General features: G+C 39.4%; 1 protein-coding gene and 1 pseudogene across 1 annotated transcript; both read right to left on the reverse strand.

Moving 5' to 3' along the window:
* Positions 1–2,843: 2,843 nt before the first annotated feature.
* On the reverse strand, positions 2,844–3,949 carry LOC146686335 (4-galactosyl-N-acetylglucosaminide 3-alpha-L-fucosyltransferase 9-like; annotated as a pseudogene).
* Positions 3,950–10,272: 6,323 nt separating this feature from the next.
* LOC146686336 (4-galactosyl-N-acetylglucosaminide 3-alpha-L-fucosyltransferase 9-like) lies at positions 10,273–18,291 on the reverse strand. Its single transcript, XM_085440951.1, has 3 exons — positions 17,738–18,291; positions 14,842–15,086; positions 10,273–14,579 (listed from the first exon to the last, which is right to left on the reverse strand). The coding sequence occupies exon 3, from the start codon at positions 14,569–14,571 to the stop codon at positions 13,489–13,491; it is 1,083 nt and encodes a 360-aa protein (XP_085297077.1). The 5' UTR covers positions 14,572–14,579; positions 14,842–15,086; positions 17,738–18,291; the 3' UTR covers positions 10,273–13,488.
* Positions 18,292–18,736: the final 445 nt, after the last annotated feature.

Below are 18,736 nucleotides of genomic sequence, written 5' to 3' on the forward strand. Positions count from 1 at the left end.
AAACTAGGATAGAGGCTAGAAGGAAGATGAAAGGAAATGCAAAGTGCAAAGTGAGTGATAATTACCTCCAGGTTCATCGGTACAAGTCATCTCTGATATGACCATTGTGAAATGTTCTGTATTGTGTGCAACAGAGCAAATGTGAAATCTACAGTTAGGGACAGTGACCCTTGTCTGTGGCACGGACAATCTCCCCACCACCGTCTGAACTTTCACATTAATCCCCAATTGACATGGATGGATTATTTCTGCCACTGATCTCAGCAACACCCATGTTGACCTGTGGCGTTGAGTGGAGGTACTTGACAAAACTGTGTCATCTCTGCGTGGTGTATTGGATGACTGGAAATACCAAAGTACCAGTGAGGATATGGGGTAACTAACAACAGCCGGAAGATTGATTTGTAACCACCACAACACTCTCTCGTCCCTCTCATCAATCAGTTATCAAGGCTTTTGGATGGCTATTTATACCGCCGCCTGCATTACATGGCAATGTAGAACAGTGTGGCCATTGAGTGTGGAAATGACATTTGATATAGATGCAAGAATGCACATTAGGCAGCATCCTGCAAAATATTTCAAGCCAATTCTCATTTTTAACTTGAAAAATGAGAATGTTGACATAATATTTATAAGACAAATTTAAAGGAATAGTTAGGAAATAAGCTTATTTGCTTTCCTGCCAAGATGCAACTGATACAAATGTCATGTCTGTGTAAACGCTATGACACTACGGCAGCAGCTGTTTAGCCTAGCTTAGCTTAGCTTAGCATAGTTACAGGGGAAACAGCTGTATGGGGATTAAACAGGTATTTGTTTAACCCCATTTAAAATGGTTGTGCTGCTTTTATAGAGCTCAGCTTCACTACAAGAGTTTGTTTGTTTTCAATTTTTATGCTAAGTTATGCTGGCTAGCTGGGTTTATAACAATAATAATAATAATAATAATGTATACTTTATTAATCCCTTAGGGAAATTATTCCTCTGCATTTAACCCATTCACTCAGTGAAGCAGTGGGCAGCCACCAATCCAGCGCCCAGGGAGCAGTGTGTAGGTACCTTGCTCATATAGAAGTGGATTTCCAAATGTGTAAAAGCAAGCATTATGTTTTTTTCCAGATAGTTTTAGCATAATCCAGCCATCCTTTGTCATGTAATACATTATGAACGAGCATCATTGGAAAAAAGAAGAAAAAATCATTAGTTTGTCCAAATCTTTATTTTCTTTTTGACACTATCAGACATATACAGTAAAACACAGCAGCTGGCAAGATACAACGATGGCGAAAAAAAATTAACTGACTTCTAATGGATTATTTCAGTGAACTGGCCTCAAATGGTACCTTCTGGAGAAACAACATCCCACCTAACCCCTAAAACTACAGCGTTTTTTTTTAGGGAAACCAGGTCATATATCATCTAGAGAATTACTCTCCGGTGCAGCAGTGATCCACGAACAAATTTAAACAGGATGATAGACAAGCTAAAGCTCCTTTTCTTTGTTTTTGTGCAAAAAAAAAAAAAAAAAAAAAAAAAAGCAAAGAGAGAGAACATGAAGGAGACAGAAGACACCCAAAAAACAGATAAAAAACCAATTCCTGTTTCAGTTCACTACATTGTTTGAATGCAGGGTCCACTATGACATTTGGAACCATACTCCATAAGAAAACAACTGTTTTTATTCTATTTTGCATCAGTGGACACATCAAGGATGAGGTGTAACGCTATATTTTAAAAAAAATAAATAAATAAAATAATCGAGAATCACATTTTCCATATGCAGACACTTACTCCCAAACAACACTGTGGTATGATGATTATACAACAACATAGATAACCTTGCAGCAAGCATGAAAACAGATCACATCTTTCACTGTTTTCTTCACATGGGAGCCAATTTCATTAGATCTTAGTTAATACTTACTTTACCCATATGTCAAAGTCTGCCCGAAACCATGAAACAATATCAGTCTATATATCTGAAGTCATAAAGTGGGATGAGAGTGCATCACTCAAATAAATAGCCTAATCAAGTCGATATACTATGTGCTCATTAAATGCTCTTTCTGCTTAATGCAGTCAGTCAGAAATGACAAATTTGTGTGGGAGTTTCATATTGCAGTACAATGGCTCTGTGCTGTGCTATCATCATCATCCACATGGTATCCAAAACACTGTGACAAAAATACAAGAGACAATAAACAATTCACAGCAATATTAATTAGCAACCTCCCTCTCACATAACAGTGACACCTTCTGTCAGATTCCACCAGGGTAAAGATCTCCAATTCAAATCTACAAATGCATAATGACCATCTGTCTGATGGTGCGTGCCTGGAGAGGTTGGAAATCCGAATTTTAGAGTTCCCAGTCGGAATTTGAATCTGGAACACCTCCTCAAGTGGAATTTCCCTCTCAGATAGTTGGAGCAGCCCGTGTAGACCGAAACTAAGGGTCCATGATGGCTGCATTAAATGTACACAGTAGTAAAATTTTAAACTTTTAATCTGTACTGCCACTATTGTATATTTGCGACTTACTAAATAAGCCATGAATGTCTTTTTTAAGCACAAAAAGCAATTATTATGTTATATTGCCTGTGATACCTGAATGACTCTACCTTGCTATGGACAAAAACAAATGCTGTTTTTCGTACACACTAACTTGGGAGTGAAGTCACTCCTGATTTCGCATTAGTGTAAGTATGTAAAGATAAATAACAGTTTGATTAGCATTGCAAATGAAAACTACATATTTTCAAAAAGACTCAGTAAGTACATGACCCTGTTAAACCCCTTTCAGATTGGACTTTTGTAAACAATGCATAGGTGAATTCATCATTAGTACACACTAGCTCTGCCTTCAACAATATAACAAGGTCCACGTAGACCTTCAAATCTCTGGTTAACCCAGTACCACTTATCAAGGCTATTGAATGCCTTGTATTCTTTGTGCCTTTGCAAGTAATCACAAGCCAGGCATGTGTGCTCTGCCCAAAAATAGGCCTTCTTTACTTTAAAGTGTTGCCGCCACTCAAAGTACCTGAGGTACATTTCCTCATTTTTGTCCAGGAGCAGCAGGTAATCAGCCAATTCCTTGGGCGAGCTGAAGTCGTCAACATGAATGAAGGAGTCTCGTGGTTCTCATAGTTCTCATAGTTCTTCCTGGGTGGGCCAAACACCACTGGCACTGTCCCCACATTGAGTGGGTTGTAAAGTTTCTCTGTAATATAATCTTTGTGGATGGAGTTCTCAAACGCCAGATAGAATTTGCAACTGGTGATGGTGGGGAAGTAGTCTTGGTCAGAGATGTATTTCCCGAAGGCCTGTCCATATGCATGAACCTCAATGTGTTGCTGGTTCCAGTTGTTTACAATCCAGCAAATCAGCTTGTTTTTGCTGGGTGGTACAAAATCCTCTTCCCCTTCTGCTGCTACGATGGACCCATAAGGCACTACAATGTCAGCATCTCGATTGAGAGTCAGATTAAACAGGTTCTCTATCCCAGGCAGCTGGGACGAATGTGTCGGTGACTCAAAGTTCATCCATATCCACTTCTGGAACGACGGTCGCTTGAACGGTGGCAGATTGGACAGGTCAGGGCTAATGTCACAGTGATGGATGACGACCCCATCAGACTTTATGTAGTGCTTCCTGTCTGCTGTGATGAAGAAGCCATCAATGTTAAAGAGAGAGCTGCCGAGGCATGGGTCGTACGTTTGTCCGAAGGGCCAGAGCCAGATCAGCAGAGTGGTCACGTTTTTATCGCTCTTGGTGGAGAAGAAGTTCTTGACCCAGTCTGTGGATACTGTTGACTCTACAGGACCTGATAACCAGCTTGTAGAGGGTTTACCATACATCCAAAAAAACAGAGTCACAAAGCATCCCAGTATAAAAGTACCAAGCAGAAGGAATTGCAGGATTCTGTAAAAAGTTGTAGATGCCATATTATGTCCTAAAAAGAGAAAACCAAAGAGAAAGAACATGATCTCATGGACAGCAGGACACAACATCAAGATTAACCATCATATCATATTAAGGTTTTACATATTACCTTACTTAGACTTAGACTTAGATCCTCCCATCGGGCGACAAGAGAACGCCATTGAACTCGGTCTATCGCGGCAGTTGTTGCTTCATCCCATGACAGTTCGACTGAACGTAAATCTTCAAGGAAAATCCTCCTCCGTGTTATTTTAGGTCTTCCTCGCCGTCTCTTTCCATTCTTCGGGTTCCACAGAACTGCAACACGGGCAGGTCTCGGGTCCGGTAGCCGAAGGATGTGACCAGCAAATCTGAACCGACGCTTGGTGACTTGGACATGGAGCGGCTCTACTCCCGCACAGCAATATACTTCTTCATTGGTAACGCGATCCCGATATGTGATCTTGAGACATTATTACATATTACCAACATGTAATAATGTCTGCTGGACCTCTGACTCTGAACAGAATCGATGGCTTTAAACACTTAGTGGTATGAATATCATAAATAAAAATGTGAAGCCTTTTACGCACTATCACAATACAAACCTGGTGGACACAAAGCACTTTGATGACTCTTCCCACACTGCGTAATCTCACCTTATTTGGCTACAGGTATGCTATCAACCCTGTTTGACAGATACGCTATCGAACTGGTTTCCCAGTTTCTTGGATTCCTCCTTTTTTTCTCTTGGGATGTATCTACTTTCCACAATAAACACGCCCGTTTCACTTAGTTGTAGAGTGCCTGCCTCTAAGTGAGCGCACTTTCTTCACACAAGGTTTGATTTCTCTAGCTTCCAAAAGTTTTGATAGCATTTTATGGTGAAATATTGTCAATAGTAGAAATATAATTGACCTGACTTATGACTTATGTAGTGACCTTCCACCCTGTTTTCACTGCAAATCCAAAACTAGCCCATTCTTTTCATTAGTGATGTGTGGATCGATCCTGAAATATCGATTCCTCCAATACCAGTCATTTATGTTCTAGAATCGATTCTCACATTAAAATATCGATATTTTAGTAATTTAGGGTAAATCTGTAGTTTATCATTAACAGGAACACAGTGGAAAGGAACTATAACATTCGGATTGTCTACATTCGAAGGAACTACTTCTTCTTCCGCCTTTCATAGTCATGTGCGAAATACGGCTGTATAAATGTGTGGCAGCCCTTGGCGTGCGCACTCATAACAATGGCTGAGCATAATTGGAGTCATGTGCAGACGTATTTTACCTCCACAAACAGCTGAGACGTGGTTTGCGATACATGTGGCAAAAAAGTGAGGTGTTGCCGCAACACCACTGACCTTGTCAAACACTTCAGAGTAAATCATATCACAGAATATGACGAGCGTATGTTGAGGCGAACTGAAGAGGAGGAGAGGGACAGGTGCTGCTAGGGCGAGACAGACGTCTCTCACGGAGTCCTTTAGTGCTGCAAGCAGGCAAGCAGTTCAAATAGCACAACTTCAGGTTTTTTATTTCTACATGATGAACTCTGCATTATTAAGTGATAAGAACAAGTAATCTGATGTCCTGTAATCATTATGATGCTATAATTTGAGATACCATAAATAAAAGTTTTTGTACAGAGTATCGGTATCGGATCAGTATCGTCGATACCACCCTGAATTTTATTTGGTATCGAATCGGAAAGGAAATCAGTGGTATCGCACATCACTACTTTTCATTCATTCATTTCATGTGTTAATGCTAAACAAGACTTTGTTTATGAAATAAGAGAAATGTGGAAACAATGTGCTTTAGTGCATAGTGTCTGCAGATAATTCCTCAATAATATAGCTGATGGTTGATTCAAACTCAAAATAATTGCAATCACACTTTAACTTTTCCCCACTGGATTAATTATACATGATTTTTCTGATCTTTTTATGATTTCTGAACTGTCAGAATTAGTGTCAAGACAACTACTGTTTGTGATACTTTTTATGAATTGTATGAGTAATGTGTTTATTTATTAATTTATTTATCGTCAATCTTAGGAAAGCAGGGAAGGGCCTCAGCCAGTTGTTGCATTTTAAAATGCAATGTGTTAACTGTCTAAACTGTCAGAATGTGCTGTTTTTGCACTTATAAAGATATTTATATAATACATACAGTACATACATATATAGACACATTTATATATCCATAACTACTGCGGTATTAATTTAGTGACTGAAAGATTGGGCACTTTTTGTGCAGCAAATATATGTTGTTGTGTTTGGAGTATACCTTTTAAAGCATATAAGTATTAAAATGTATCACACTGAGGTGATACACTAATATTAGTGGCAGACAACTGCATCGAATCTCTAAAGCAAGCATGTTGACTGTGACTGATGCTCCTAGGACTTTTAATCGTTCTGATTCCATACATGAGAGGATTGCCTTTAGTTGCAAGTGCAAAGCTCTGGTTCTCTCTACTATAATGCCTCACCTCACCCCAGATTTATTTTTAGACTTTAGAGGTTTTATTTGATTTAGTGCTTAGTTCTGATAAAATAATTATAGTGTGTGATTTTAATATCCATTTAGATGCTGAAAATGACAGCCTCAACTCTGCATTTAATCTGTTATTAGATGAATTGGCTTCTCTTTATCTGATCATTTTTATTAACATCTAAATTTTACAATAATAGATTTCCCTAAGGTGAGAAATAAATTTCATTAGTAGATGTCGTTCTGAAAGTGCTGTGACTAAGTTGAAGGATATAATTCCTCCACTTTTATCTTCTTCAATGCCATGTGCCAACACAGTGCAGAGCAGCTACCTAAACTCTCGAAAGTCACTGTACTCCCTGGTTTAACTCTCAAAGGTTCACCTTAAAGTAGATAAGCTGGAGTCAAATTGGCATGTCAGTAGTTTAGAAGACCTGGAAAAGAGCTTTTTGCCCCTTTTTTTTAAAAAAAGGAAAAAAAACCCCTCTAGTTCTCTTTTCAGCACTGACAAAAATTCAGAGCTCTATGAATTTATTCACAAATAAAAATTCAACCATTAGAGAAAAATTACTAGTAACCATCTCACAGACTCATCATTACGTACAGCTGCTTTAAACACTATTAATATTTTTTGGACTCTTGCACTCTGATTAATTCTTCTGAGTTAACTTCAATAACTACAAATGCTTTAATCCCAAATGTCACCTATCTCTAATAATAGGCTACATCCATTAAGGTGCCAGTAATTAAACCATTACTTAAAAAGCCATCACAACCCACCTGCATGGACTGCTCTTTAAACTTCCCTTTTCTCTAACATTCCTGAAAGAATAGTTATTAAACAGCTAACTGATCATTTTCAGAGGAACGGTTTATTTGTTTTCTCTGTAATATTTTACGTCACAATAAAAAGCCCCTTGAGGCACCTTGGGGTTGTGTTTTGACGCTGTATGAATTGAAATCTTATTAAAATTTTAGAACAGACCCCCCACATATTTCTTTTATATTTATTTAGAACAGAATACAAACACATACATTATTGGTGCGCAGTTTGAGTGCTCTTTTTCTCACTTGCCCTTGCGTCACATCTAAAATACACCTGTCACTGACAATTCAAGTTTAAATTTTGACTACACTTTTTGTATAGAAACATGTGACAGTGAAGTTAAATAGTGGGCATTAAGGCCAGTTTTGAGATCCTTTCCCAGGCCCCTTAACGCCCACTCACATCCTGGGCCATTTGACCTCAGGAAATCACATGATAGGGTGGGGCTAGGTTTCACTGCGGGTTCACCCGAAACCTTGGCTGTATCCCAATTCAGGGTCTGCAGCCTTAAAGTACGCAGCCTCAACGATCCTCAAGGGCCGCGTACTCAAAGACCGCTAAGGCTGGAAGTGCGAGGCTTGTGAAATGGGACGGTCTAGCCTCCGTTGCGCTGCCCAGGTTGCCTAGCAACCATGATACTAACAGCTGATAACGTGTCATACAGCTTTGTTTGACAGAAATGAAGGAGAAAATCTTTGGTTCATTTGTTTGTTTGTTTCTACATGAGCTTTGATCATTCTCTGTAAGATTAAGCTCAGCTATTGAACGGCGTATATTTTAAAGTAAAGGCTTTAAAATCAAGTTAGTACAAACGTCACTAATGTCACATAACTTTGCCGACATGTGGCCAACAGTAATGTTTAATGTTCTTCGTTATTAAACATTTGCACATAAATAAGTGACATAATATTCAGTACTTACTTAAAGTTTACTCTTCGGCCGCCCCTCATCCGCCGTTTTTTTTCAGCAAAATTGTCCACACCCACCGCCGCGCTATGCATTCTGGGATATGTTGGGCCACGAAGTCTACACTGCCACAGCCTTAAAATTCAGGGAAATGTAGGACACATTTCAGGGCCGCATTTCGAGCAGGCTTTGAATTGGGACAGCCTTCGGCGCGCCGCTGTGACATAATCGGCCTTGAAATGAGTACTTTAAGGCTGCAGACCCTGAATTGGGATACAGCCATAGGCTGATTGTGGCCTACACCTGTTTTCACACCTGGGCTCGTCTGATTAACGTAGAGGATCAACAGGGGGTTCTTGACTGACTTGGGGGACACTCCCCTAGGACTTACATCTGGGACTGTCCACCATTTGACCTTAGAACTGAAGAAGCTGTTTGGATGAGAGGTGAAACATCTTCAAGCAACTTAAAGAAGTCCAGATGCTTTTCTTTCCAAAAACTCGTTAGACATCACTTTTTGTCTTCTGCTGTATGTCGCTTGTTCAGTGTGTACAACCTCTAAATTGTATGCTGCCAATTAGCCTATATCAGTGTTTTGAATTATAGAACCCTTTAACATAGAATGGATTAATAAGCAGTGTAGAAAGATGTAAATGAATGAGCTTCCATTGTCACTACCTCTACTGGTGTATACATAAGATATTAGCACTGGTTTTCCTCAGTGCTGTTTAGGGGCATTAACACTTGTGGTGGCTTTATACATATCACAGGCAGGGGATCTCATTGGTCAAGAACCAGCCGAGGATCCGCCAAGGATCCACCATGGTGTTGTCAAGATCAGCTCACCATTTTAAGTAACTGTATTTGTATGTCAATCAGAGATATCCTGTGTTCTCACTGGTAGTCAAAAAAATTTATCTCGGATCCCACACAGTGATCATTTCACTCATAGTCACTGAATATCCTTGACTTTCTGTGGGTTCTGGTTGCCACATTGCAGTAAATTGCTTCCAGTGTGGACATACGCTCCTAGAAATATCAAGTGTGCAGAAAGGATAACTGACAGTACTAGTAGAGGTAAGATAAAAACTTTTTAATAAGTCTACTGTGTCTTTCAATCTACAAGGTTTAATGTGACCCTTTTTGATATTTTGGCTGTTTCATTATTTGGCTAAAACTGGAACTTTTAGTAGATTACAAAATAATATATGTATATGTGGGAGGTTTAGCTGCAGTGATCAGATCAAGCCTGTTAAGTTATAATGTGTGGCTCCACTGTGATTATCATAAGAGGGAGCACTTTTTTTGCATTTTATTTTGATCTGCCTTTTTATCTCTAAACCACCAAACTGTGACTACATGTAGCTCATTAACATTTTAGAATTAAAATATTGAATGCATTGTGATGTATTTTGGACACAGAAAGAGCGATGCATGAATAGTCTTCCATTTCACTCCATCTCTGGTAAGAATTACTTTCCAGCTACTGAAGGTCATTTCAAAATGTGATGCTATAGTAGAGCCACTCATTAAAATGGTTGCCTTTGACACTGCATTGAAGTTGATCTAAAGGAACCCCTTTATTGCCCCTTTACTGTAATAGGAAATATTTTTTTTGCTATCCTACAATTAAAGAATTATGCAACTGATACCAATGTGATTTCTGTCCAAAAAAATGAACCTACAGTCAGCAGCTGTTTAGCTTACATTAGCTTGGCTTAGTTTAGTTTAGCTTAGCTTAGCTTAGCTTAGCTTAGCTTAGCTTGGCTTAGCTTAGCTTAGCTTAGCTCAGCTTAGCATAGCATAGCATAGTTACAGGGGAAACCAATGTATGGTTATTAAACAGCCATTTTAAAATGGCTGTTCTGCTTTTTGTACAGCTCAGCTCAGAGTTGTCCTGTTTTCAGCCATTATGCTAAGCTATGTTGGCTAGCCAAGTTTATATATAAATCCACTTATATATAAACTTGTTTAAAATGTTTAAAAGCAAGCATCATACATGTTTTTTCCAGACAGTTTCAGCATAATCCAGCCTATGTCATGTAATACACATCAGGCATCTCTTTAAAAAACAAAAATAAAGAAATACTACAGTACACTTTACAAATGTTTGCTCATTTGTCCATATCTTTATTTTCATTTTGACACTATCAGACATATACAGTAAAACACAACATTTGGCAAAATACAATGATTTGGCAAAAAAAAAGTATTGATTGACTAACAGATTATTTCAGTGAACTGGCATTAAAATCAATTTTTTTTGGGATACCCAGTCATATAGCATCCAGAGAATCACTTCTGGGTGCATCAGTGAACCTCTCACAGATTCAAACTGGACAACAGAGAAGCCACAGCTCCTTTTCTTTGTTTTTGTGCAAAAAAAAGAGAGAGAAGATAAAGAAGACTTATGCGGCCCAAAAAGATAAAATGAAAAAAACTTTTTTTCTTAAAGTCACCAACCACATTGGACAAGAAAGCTTTGTTTTCATACATGAGATTGGACTGTACAATATGAAACCATGACTGGCAGCTTCATAGTTATCCTGTGGGACGTGCCAAGGTCTTGGAGGACAGTTTATAAACTCACAATAGCTTCATCTAAGACGACAACTGGCACAGTGAGTCACACTACTCGAAATGAATAAAAGTGCTGTATTTCTGCTGCATTTTGGCACAACTTTTTCAATTAGGTCATGCCAACAGGATTGCCACCAAATATAAACAAAGAAGAAAAAAAAATCACTCCTCAAATGTAAAAGTGCCTGCCTTGATGAAAATGTCCACCTCAAAACCGTTAAAAGCATCATTTCAGATGCTCTTAATTCTTTTTCAAGTGTCTCTCCCTTTAACTTAATTCACAGCCACTCAAAGCACCGGGCATTACTTACAAATGTACAGCGCAGTCACAGTCACTTCCAGACAACAACTGCATGATATAAAGAGATTTACCATGAAAAATATATACAATGCTGCTGGAGTTCCCACTGTCTGCTAGACATAAAGGAATGATCTGTGTTTTGGGCTGGTTTGATCCAATTCCTGCTTCAGTTCACTACAGTGTTTATGTACAGAGTCCACTATGGCATTTGGAACCGTACTCCATAAGAAAAATAATTGGTTTCATCCTATTTTACATCAATGGTCCCTTTGAAATTGAAGAAATGTTAACCTCACTGTTTTTATACTTTGACACAGAAGCTCATCTTGCATAAAATGTTGACAAGAATTTGTACAGTACTTTCTGTAAAAAACATAAATCTCTGTTAATAGCTGCTGAGTGCTGTTGCAATGCATTGTTCAATGAATTAGCCGTTCCAACAACATCTGAATGTGATGCAATATCTGCGATATATGCAGATACCGAGCTGTCTTTTTGTAGTGTGGTCTCAAGGGTGTGGTGCAGTGCTAAAACAATCAGAATCACATGGAAACACTCGCTCCCAGACAACACTGAGGTATGATGATTCATACAAAAATACGGGTAACCTTGCAGCAGCCATAAAGATCACATCTTTCACATCTTAAGTTATAATGTGTGATGAGAGTACAGCACCTAAGTGAAGAGCTTAAGCAAATGCTTGTACTACGTGCTCATTTTGTGCTCTTTCTGCTTAATGCAGTCAGTCAAAAATGACAGACTTTCCAAATTAAGATGCAATGTGAGGAGGTGTGTGTGGGAGTTTCATATTGCAGTACAATGGCTCTGTGCTGTTCTATCATCATCATCCACATGGAATCCAAAACACCGTGACAAAATTACAAAAGACAATGAACAATTCACAGCAATATTAATTAGCAACCTCCCTCTCACATAACAGTGACATCTTCTGTCGGATACCAAGGTAAAGATCGCCAAATCCAATCTACAAATACATTGACCATCTGCCTTAGTGTAAGTATGTGAAAATAACAGTTTGATTAGCAGTTCAAATGCAAACTTATAAAAATATGGGGAAAAAATTACAGCTACATAATTCCAAAAATACACAATATGTACATGACCCTATTGAACCATTTTCACATTGGAGTTTAGTAAACAATGCATAGGTGAATTCATCACTAGCACAGATGAGATTGTTTTTTATCATATAATGCCTCATTTGAATAAATATTACATAAATATTTTCACTTTTATGTCAGCCCCTCTTCTCCAGCTAACACTTTCCCCAATGTCAGCTTGTGCCACTTCATAAGCAGGGGATAATAAAAAACAAAAACTTGCATCATGAATGTTATCAGAACATTTATACAATCATGCAATCACACTAAAAAATAGGACAAAATCATTTAAAAAAATAGCAGCAGATGAGGTTATGTTAAGTAAAACATGGTCAGAAATAATTTTAAAAAAAACGGTGCACTTGTAAATCATAAAAAATAAATTAAAAATTATAAATTAAAAACTCAAAAGGCAAAGTAAGGCTTAACTAAAATTCAAAGGACAAAAAAAGAACAAGCTAGATGTGTCACTGGGCCTCTGAACCAATAGAAAGACACCATTCAGCTGCTCACGACAGAACAGCAACGAACCTTTGTGTTAACTGAAGGACAAAAATTTTACAGTACTGCCTTCAACAACATAACAAAAATCACACAGTGTGATGGCATCAGCCACACATGGGTAAATCAGTCCATTTGTTCACTTTATTAGTTTGTTTTGCAGTTTTCTTCATTAATATAATTCATTAATCATTTGGTTAAACCTAACACTGATATTATGAGGCGCGCACATAATAGCGTTGTGTGGTTTTTCTAAAAATGTTTTCTGTTATATTAATTATGTTTTTTTTTTTTTTTTGAGTTACCTGGGTTTGGGCGGTGGCTGTTTCCTGTCTGGGAAAAAGGGACCTTCTTCTTCTAAATTTTTATTGTTGGCCAACTGGTTGTGGGGGCAAAAGGCATGGCTGAGGACTCTGAGAACAATAGGCCTGCTCAGAAGGACCAACCATGTGCTCATCAGGAACAGGGATGTTTTAGGTTTACTTAGGTTATTCTGTGCTTAGTTAATATTAGAGTGTGTTTTTGTTTTCCCCCTATTGTGTGTAAACGGCCAAACCACTATAAAAGCTACTCTCTTGTGTCTTTGTAATTAGGGTGGTTTGTGAGTTAAGTTATGTCCACTTTGTTTGTTTAAGCTTCTGAAAATTACTTTTTGTAGAGTTACATTTAGTTGACCTCTTTTATGGGCTTGCTACTTATGTTTTTGAATTTAGTCTTTTTTGAACTTTTTGAGGGTTAAAATAAAGAAAACCCTTTTTGAAGAAATTTTTTTACCTGTGTTCTTGGCTGCTTAGCCCCTCACACACAGCCCTTCAAATCTCTAACCGCCCCAGTACCACTTATCAAGGCTATTGAATGCCTTGTATTCCTTGTGCCTTCGCAAGTAATCACAAGCCAGGCATGTGTGCTCTGCCCAAAAATAGGCCTTCTTTACTTTAAAGTGTCGCCGCCACTCAAAGTACCTGAGGTACATTTCCTCATTTTTGTCCAGGAGCAGCAGGTAATCAGCCAATTCCTTGGGCGAGCTGAAGTCGTCAACATGAATGAAGGAGTCTCCCTGGATAAAGTTCTCGTAATTCTGCCTGGGTGGGCCGAGAACCACTGGCACTGTCCCCACTGAGAGTGGGTTGTACAGTTTCTCAGTAATGTAATCTTTGTGGATGGAGTTCTCAAACGCCAGATAGAATTTGCAGCTGGCGATGGTGGGAAAGTAGTCTTGGTCAGAGATGTACTCCCCAAAGGCCTGTCCATATGCATGAACCTCAATGTGTTTGTAGAGTTCATTATAATATTTCACCCGCACGTGATCCTGGTTCCAGTTGCTTACAATCCAGCAAATCAGCTTGTTTTTGCTGGGTGGTACAAAATCCTCTTCCCCTTCTGCTGCTACGATGGACCCATAAGGCACTTCAATGTCAGCATCCTGACGGTAATTGAGAGTCAGATTAAACAGGTTCTCTATCCCAGGCAGCTGGGACGAATGGGATGGCGACTCAAAGTTCATCCATATCCACTTCTGGAACGACGGTCGCTGCAGCGGCGGCAGATTGGACAGGTCAGTGCTGATGTCCCGGTGATGGATGACGACTCCATCAGACTTATTGTAGAAGTTCCTGTCTGCTGTGATGAAGCAGCCATCAATGTTAAAGAGAGAGCTGCAGACGCTCAGGTCGTACGTTTGTCCGAAGGGCCAGAGCCAGATCAGCAGAGTGGTCACGTTTTTATCGCTCTTGGTGGAGAAGAGGTTCTTGACCCGGTCTGTGGATACTGTTGACTCTACAGGACCTGATAACCAGCTTGTAGATGGTTTAAAATACATCAAAAACAGAGTCACAAAGCATCCCAGTATAAAAGTACCAAGCAGAAGGGGTCGCAGAATTCTGTGAAAAGGTGCAGATGGCATACTCTGTCCTAAAAAGGGCAAACCAAAGAGAAAAATACCACACAGTCAGCAGGACACAACATCAGGACTGATCATCTTATCGGGCTTTACATACTACCAACATGTAATAATGTCTACTGGATCATTGACTCTGAACAGAATCTGTGCCTTTAAATACTTAGTGGTATGAATATATACTGTGTGGTGTGTAAGGCAATAGTTTGCATCGGTGCTCAAATAAAACTGCTAAATAAAACTGTGATGCCTCCTACAACATATTGCAATACAAACCTGGCGGATTTTACTGAATGCTGAAATCCAAGCAAGAGTAGAGGTTGTGGGAATTTGAGGGAACAGCTCCTACATCGGATCGAAGCTTGGGTTAACCTCCTCTGTGATTCGGTGCTCATAGGAAAACAAATTGCAGGATGGAGCTAGAAGATGCTTCTTTGCTCTTAGGCTGAATAATAACGATCCTTAATGACTGAATGAAGTGTGTTTGATCTTGAATTTACTGGTCTTCTTAATGATGCCTCCTTTATACAAGCAAAAAGAGAAAATGAGAGAGAATCTATTAAGCCAGAAAAAGAGACAAAAAGCAAGCACTTTGATGACCCCTCCCATTTTGCCTACTCTCTCCATACTTGACCACAGGTATGCTATAATCAGTCTTGGCATAACAAATTAGTTTAGTGGCTTTTTTCCTAGTTAGTAGTGATATGAATTTATTTTGGACTTTCCTGTTAGTTGGCTCCTATGAAAGTTTATTTTTTTGGTTTTGGCTGTTATGCTCTTTTGTTCTGGATATCTTACTATTGTCTGTGTCCAGCATAGAAACTTTGTCATCCTTAAGCTGTGTACACACTGGAACTGATTCTCCTGTTGCGTGTCGCTTTAAAGCTGGCAGCTGGTGGCTTGCGGATGTTTCAAATTCTGGTTGCCATATTTACCACCAGATCATATGTTAATTAGTGATATCCTGCATTCTCATTAGTAGTCACTTCAGTCAGTTGCCTGGGATTTGAAAAATGTTTACTCCAGGCTCCACTAACTTCATGCAGTGATAATTTCACCCATAGTCACTGAATGTCCTTGACTTTTCGCCATGTTGCACTTCCGGTTTGAAAATAGCTTTTTTCACATGTGGAACCATATGGAGGTTTGGGATATGACTGTCCAGTTAAGCTACCTAGCATGTCACTGTTTGCTTTCTAGTTATTCCTCCTCTGTCTTGGTCTGTTCTGTTCTCTTAAAAATGCTCCTAGAAGTATCAAGACTGTAGAAAGAGTAGCTGACAGTACTAGCAGAGTTGATATAAAACTTTTTAATAGGCCTATAGTATTTGTCAGTCTATAATCTTTAACATGACAAGTGCCAGAGAAATGGCTTTTTGTAAAAAAGAAGCATATCTGTCATCGCTTGGCTAACTGTCAAATACCTGCATCCACACACTCACCATGACTGAGCTAGGCATTGTACAGTTCTTAATTCAATTGTGGTTCTTTCAAACTCCATTACTTTGTGGGTTTCCCTATGTTCTGTGCCCACTGAGCTACTTCATAGCGCCACAGAGAAAGCTTGTATTTCCAGCATGCATGCAGAGATGAGCTTAATCTCTACAAACAAGTGTATAAGGCAAAACAAAACTTCTCACACAAATAGTCAGGTAGTCCTAGATAGTCCTAGATATCTTTTAAAAGTTTCCAGTTAGGCATGGATGTAGGTTGTTATTTTGGGTATCCACTGTGTGTTGTAAGAGAATGCTGCCATCTTAAGGCTGAGAAGAATAGAAGAGCTCTCTGGGGCTCAGCACACCTGCATTTGGCACAGAGGCCACACAAGCCTGACATGCCAAGTGCAGAATCAAAGCTTGAGAGACGATTTTTCTTCCATGCATCCCTGAAGCATATCTGAATCAGTAAAATCAAAGGAAAGGGTAACATGCATCCATGCTTCATCCAAATCTTTGACTTTGTTACACAGATATGCACCAAGCGGACACACAAGTCAGAGATGGATTGAGATAAGAGCCAAATGAGTGCCACTCATTTTAAAGGCTTATGGTATCAATACATTTTCATGTAGGGACAATCCTCTTACAGCACTCAACCGTGCCTCCTGTGAGCTGCAGTGATAAGCTCTGTGGTTAACAGGATGCATCCCATGCATGCCATGATGTGCTGGTGTCAATTATATAAAACACCCCATAGGATGGAGGTTGACCTGTATTGCAGTGATCAGGTCAGGCCTTTGAAGTTCCAGTGTCTCCAATGTGATTATTTAAAGAAGGTGCACAATGTTTTATTTATTTATTTAGATATGTCTTTCTATCTCTAAACCACCAAAATGAGACTAAGGGGAGACTCCTGCAGCTCATTCACATTTTAAAAAAAGCATAGCTGTGATTTTGTTAAATGCATTGTGATGTATTTGGGACACAGAAAGAGCACCGCATGGGTGAGTAGTCTGCAGCGAGGCCACGTTTGAAGTGGCTGGAGAGCAGTAAGGGGAGGAAAAAAACGCAGTCACACATTTTCTGTGGCAATATCAGTCACAGAAATCTCAAATCCCAAACAGCGTTTTGTAACGGGTATGCAAAGGCTAAAGCTGCACATGTACACCAAAATTGTTGTCTTTAGATTGCAACTCATAATTTCTGGAAGGAGCTCCGCACTGGCTGAAAACGGACACTCCATCTCAGGTGAGAATTAATTTCCAGCCACCGAGCACTGAAGGTCATTTCAAAACGTGACGCTGTAGTGGAGCCACTCTTTAAAATGGTTGTCTTTTGGCGTGACACTGCATTGAAGTTGATGGGAATAATAAAGATACACTGGAATATTTTCCAGTGCTGACTAACAGAACCTAGATAATAGCGCGCCGTGGGCATAATATTTGCAGCTATGAGGGCAAGGTTTGAAATACAAGTCACATTCACGGGAGAAAAACATCCATGTCCCCTGCAGTGTGTGAACTGTCTAGTGCATTAAACATTTAAAAATGCAGTGTACAATCAAACACCCCGGGGAAAACGAGAAGCGGTCTATATTTGTCACATTTGTTTTGCGCATTTTCTTTTTGGCGTTTGCAATTAGCTACAGATGATTTGCCTTTAAAATCAGGTAGAAGATCAGACATAGGATGCAAGAATGGGGGGGAGAAAGACTCAGCCAAGCATTTTACTCACCATCGCGACAGGCGTGAGTCAAAATAAAGCTTTCTTCTCATTTCCTCCTCCTCACTTTCAAAGACACATAGGAACATACGGAAGATGTGGATGCGTTTGGAATAAAAAATCGAGCCCGCACGCCGTGTTTGCAGCAATAGAGCCCGCATCCATCGTCTTGATCCCGAAAAAATGATGATACCTACTGTAGTAATGTGCGCTGAATCTTCTCCGCTACTGCACACCGACGCAGAGAATGATGGCTGCAAGTGAAAAAAAGGGGGGAAGAAAGAAAGAAAGAGGGGGAAATCGCGACTACCTCGTTCGCTTGCACACTAAATTCATATCTCGGTGTGCGAGGGCGCCATGTATGCTCAGGGATGTGATGCGATGTGGAATAATTCCCTGCTGGCTGCCCATGCGCTACCTTGCTCTGTTTACCGTGGATGCAGCTGCAGGCTGTGGCGGAGCGCTAGTTTGAGTGGGATGCTGCGATTCCGCTTTAGTACCATATTACACTTTAATCGTTTGTTTAAGGTTCTCATTTGAATAAACAGGTCAGTCATCTCTGAAGGATTCACCTCAATTGGTCTGTACAAATTAATCTTTCAGTGATGTAAAAGCTGAAGTCTGATTGCCAGTTAGCGAGGATAATGCACCACAGCCACCTTCAGAGGCCCAAAAACACAATTCTGTTAATTTTCAGCGAGTTTATTTAATATTTTTCGCATTCTTAAATCACATGCAAAAACAACTTACAAAAAAAGTAGGTTCAATTATCTATACAGAGGCTCACAGATGCAGTTTGCCCCATTAAACCTTGTGATTTCTTTTAGCCAGTCAATTAATCATTTACGGGGTTGCTCTAGTGGTTTAATGTTGTAATTCAAAACAGCTGGAGTCATCATCACAGGGTTCATTTCAAAATTAACGACTAAATTTCAGAAGTGCATCAACACGATTTTGCATGGGTCAAACTCCAAAAAACTTTTCTTACACAGCGTCGGATTAAAGGCAGCC

Source organism: Copadichromis virginalis, linkage group LG19 (genome assembly GCF_057382275.1).
Source record: "Copadichromis virginalis isolate Kocher_CV1m ecotype Utaka linkage group LG19, C_Virginalis_male_GT1.1, whole genome shotgun sequence".
Lineage (NCBI taxonomy): Eukaryota > Metazoa > Chordata > Actinopteri > Cichliformes > Cichlidae > Copadichromis > Copadichromis virginalis.

Excerpts from the sequence above, each read along its gene's own strand:
- LOC146686336 (XM_085440951.1), bottom strand. The coding sequence starts at position 14,571 with ATGCCATCTGCACCTTTTCACAGAATTCTGCGACCCCTTCTGCTTGGT.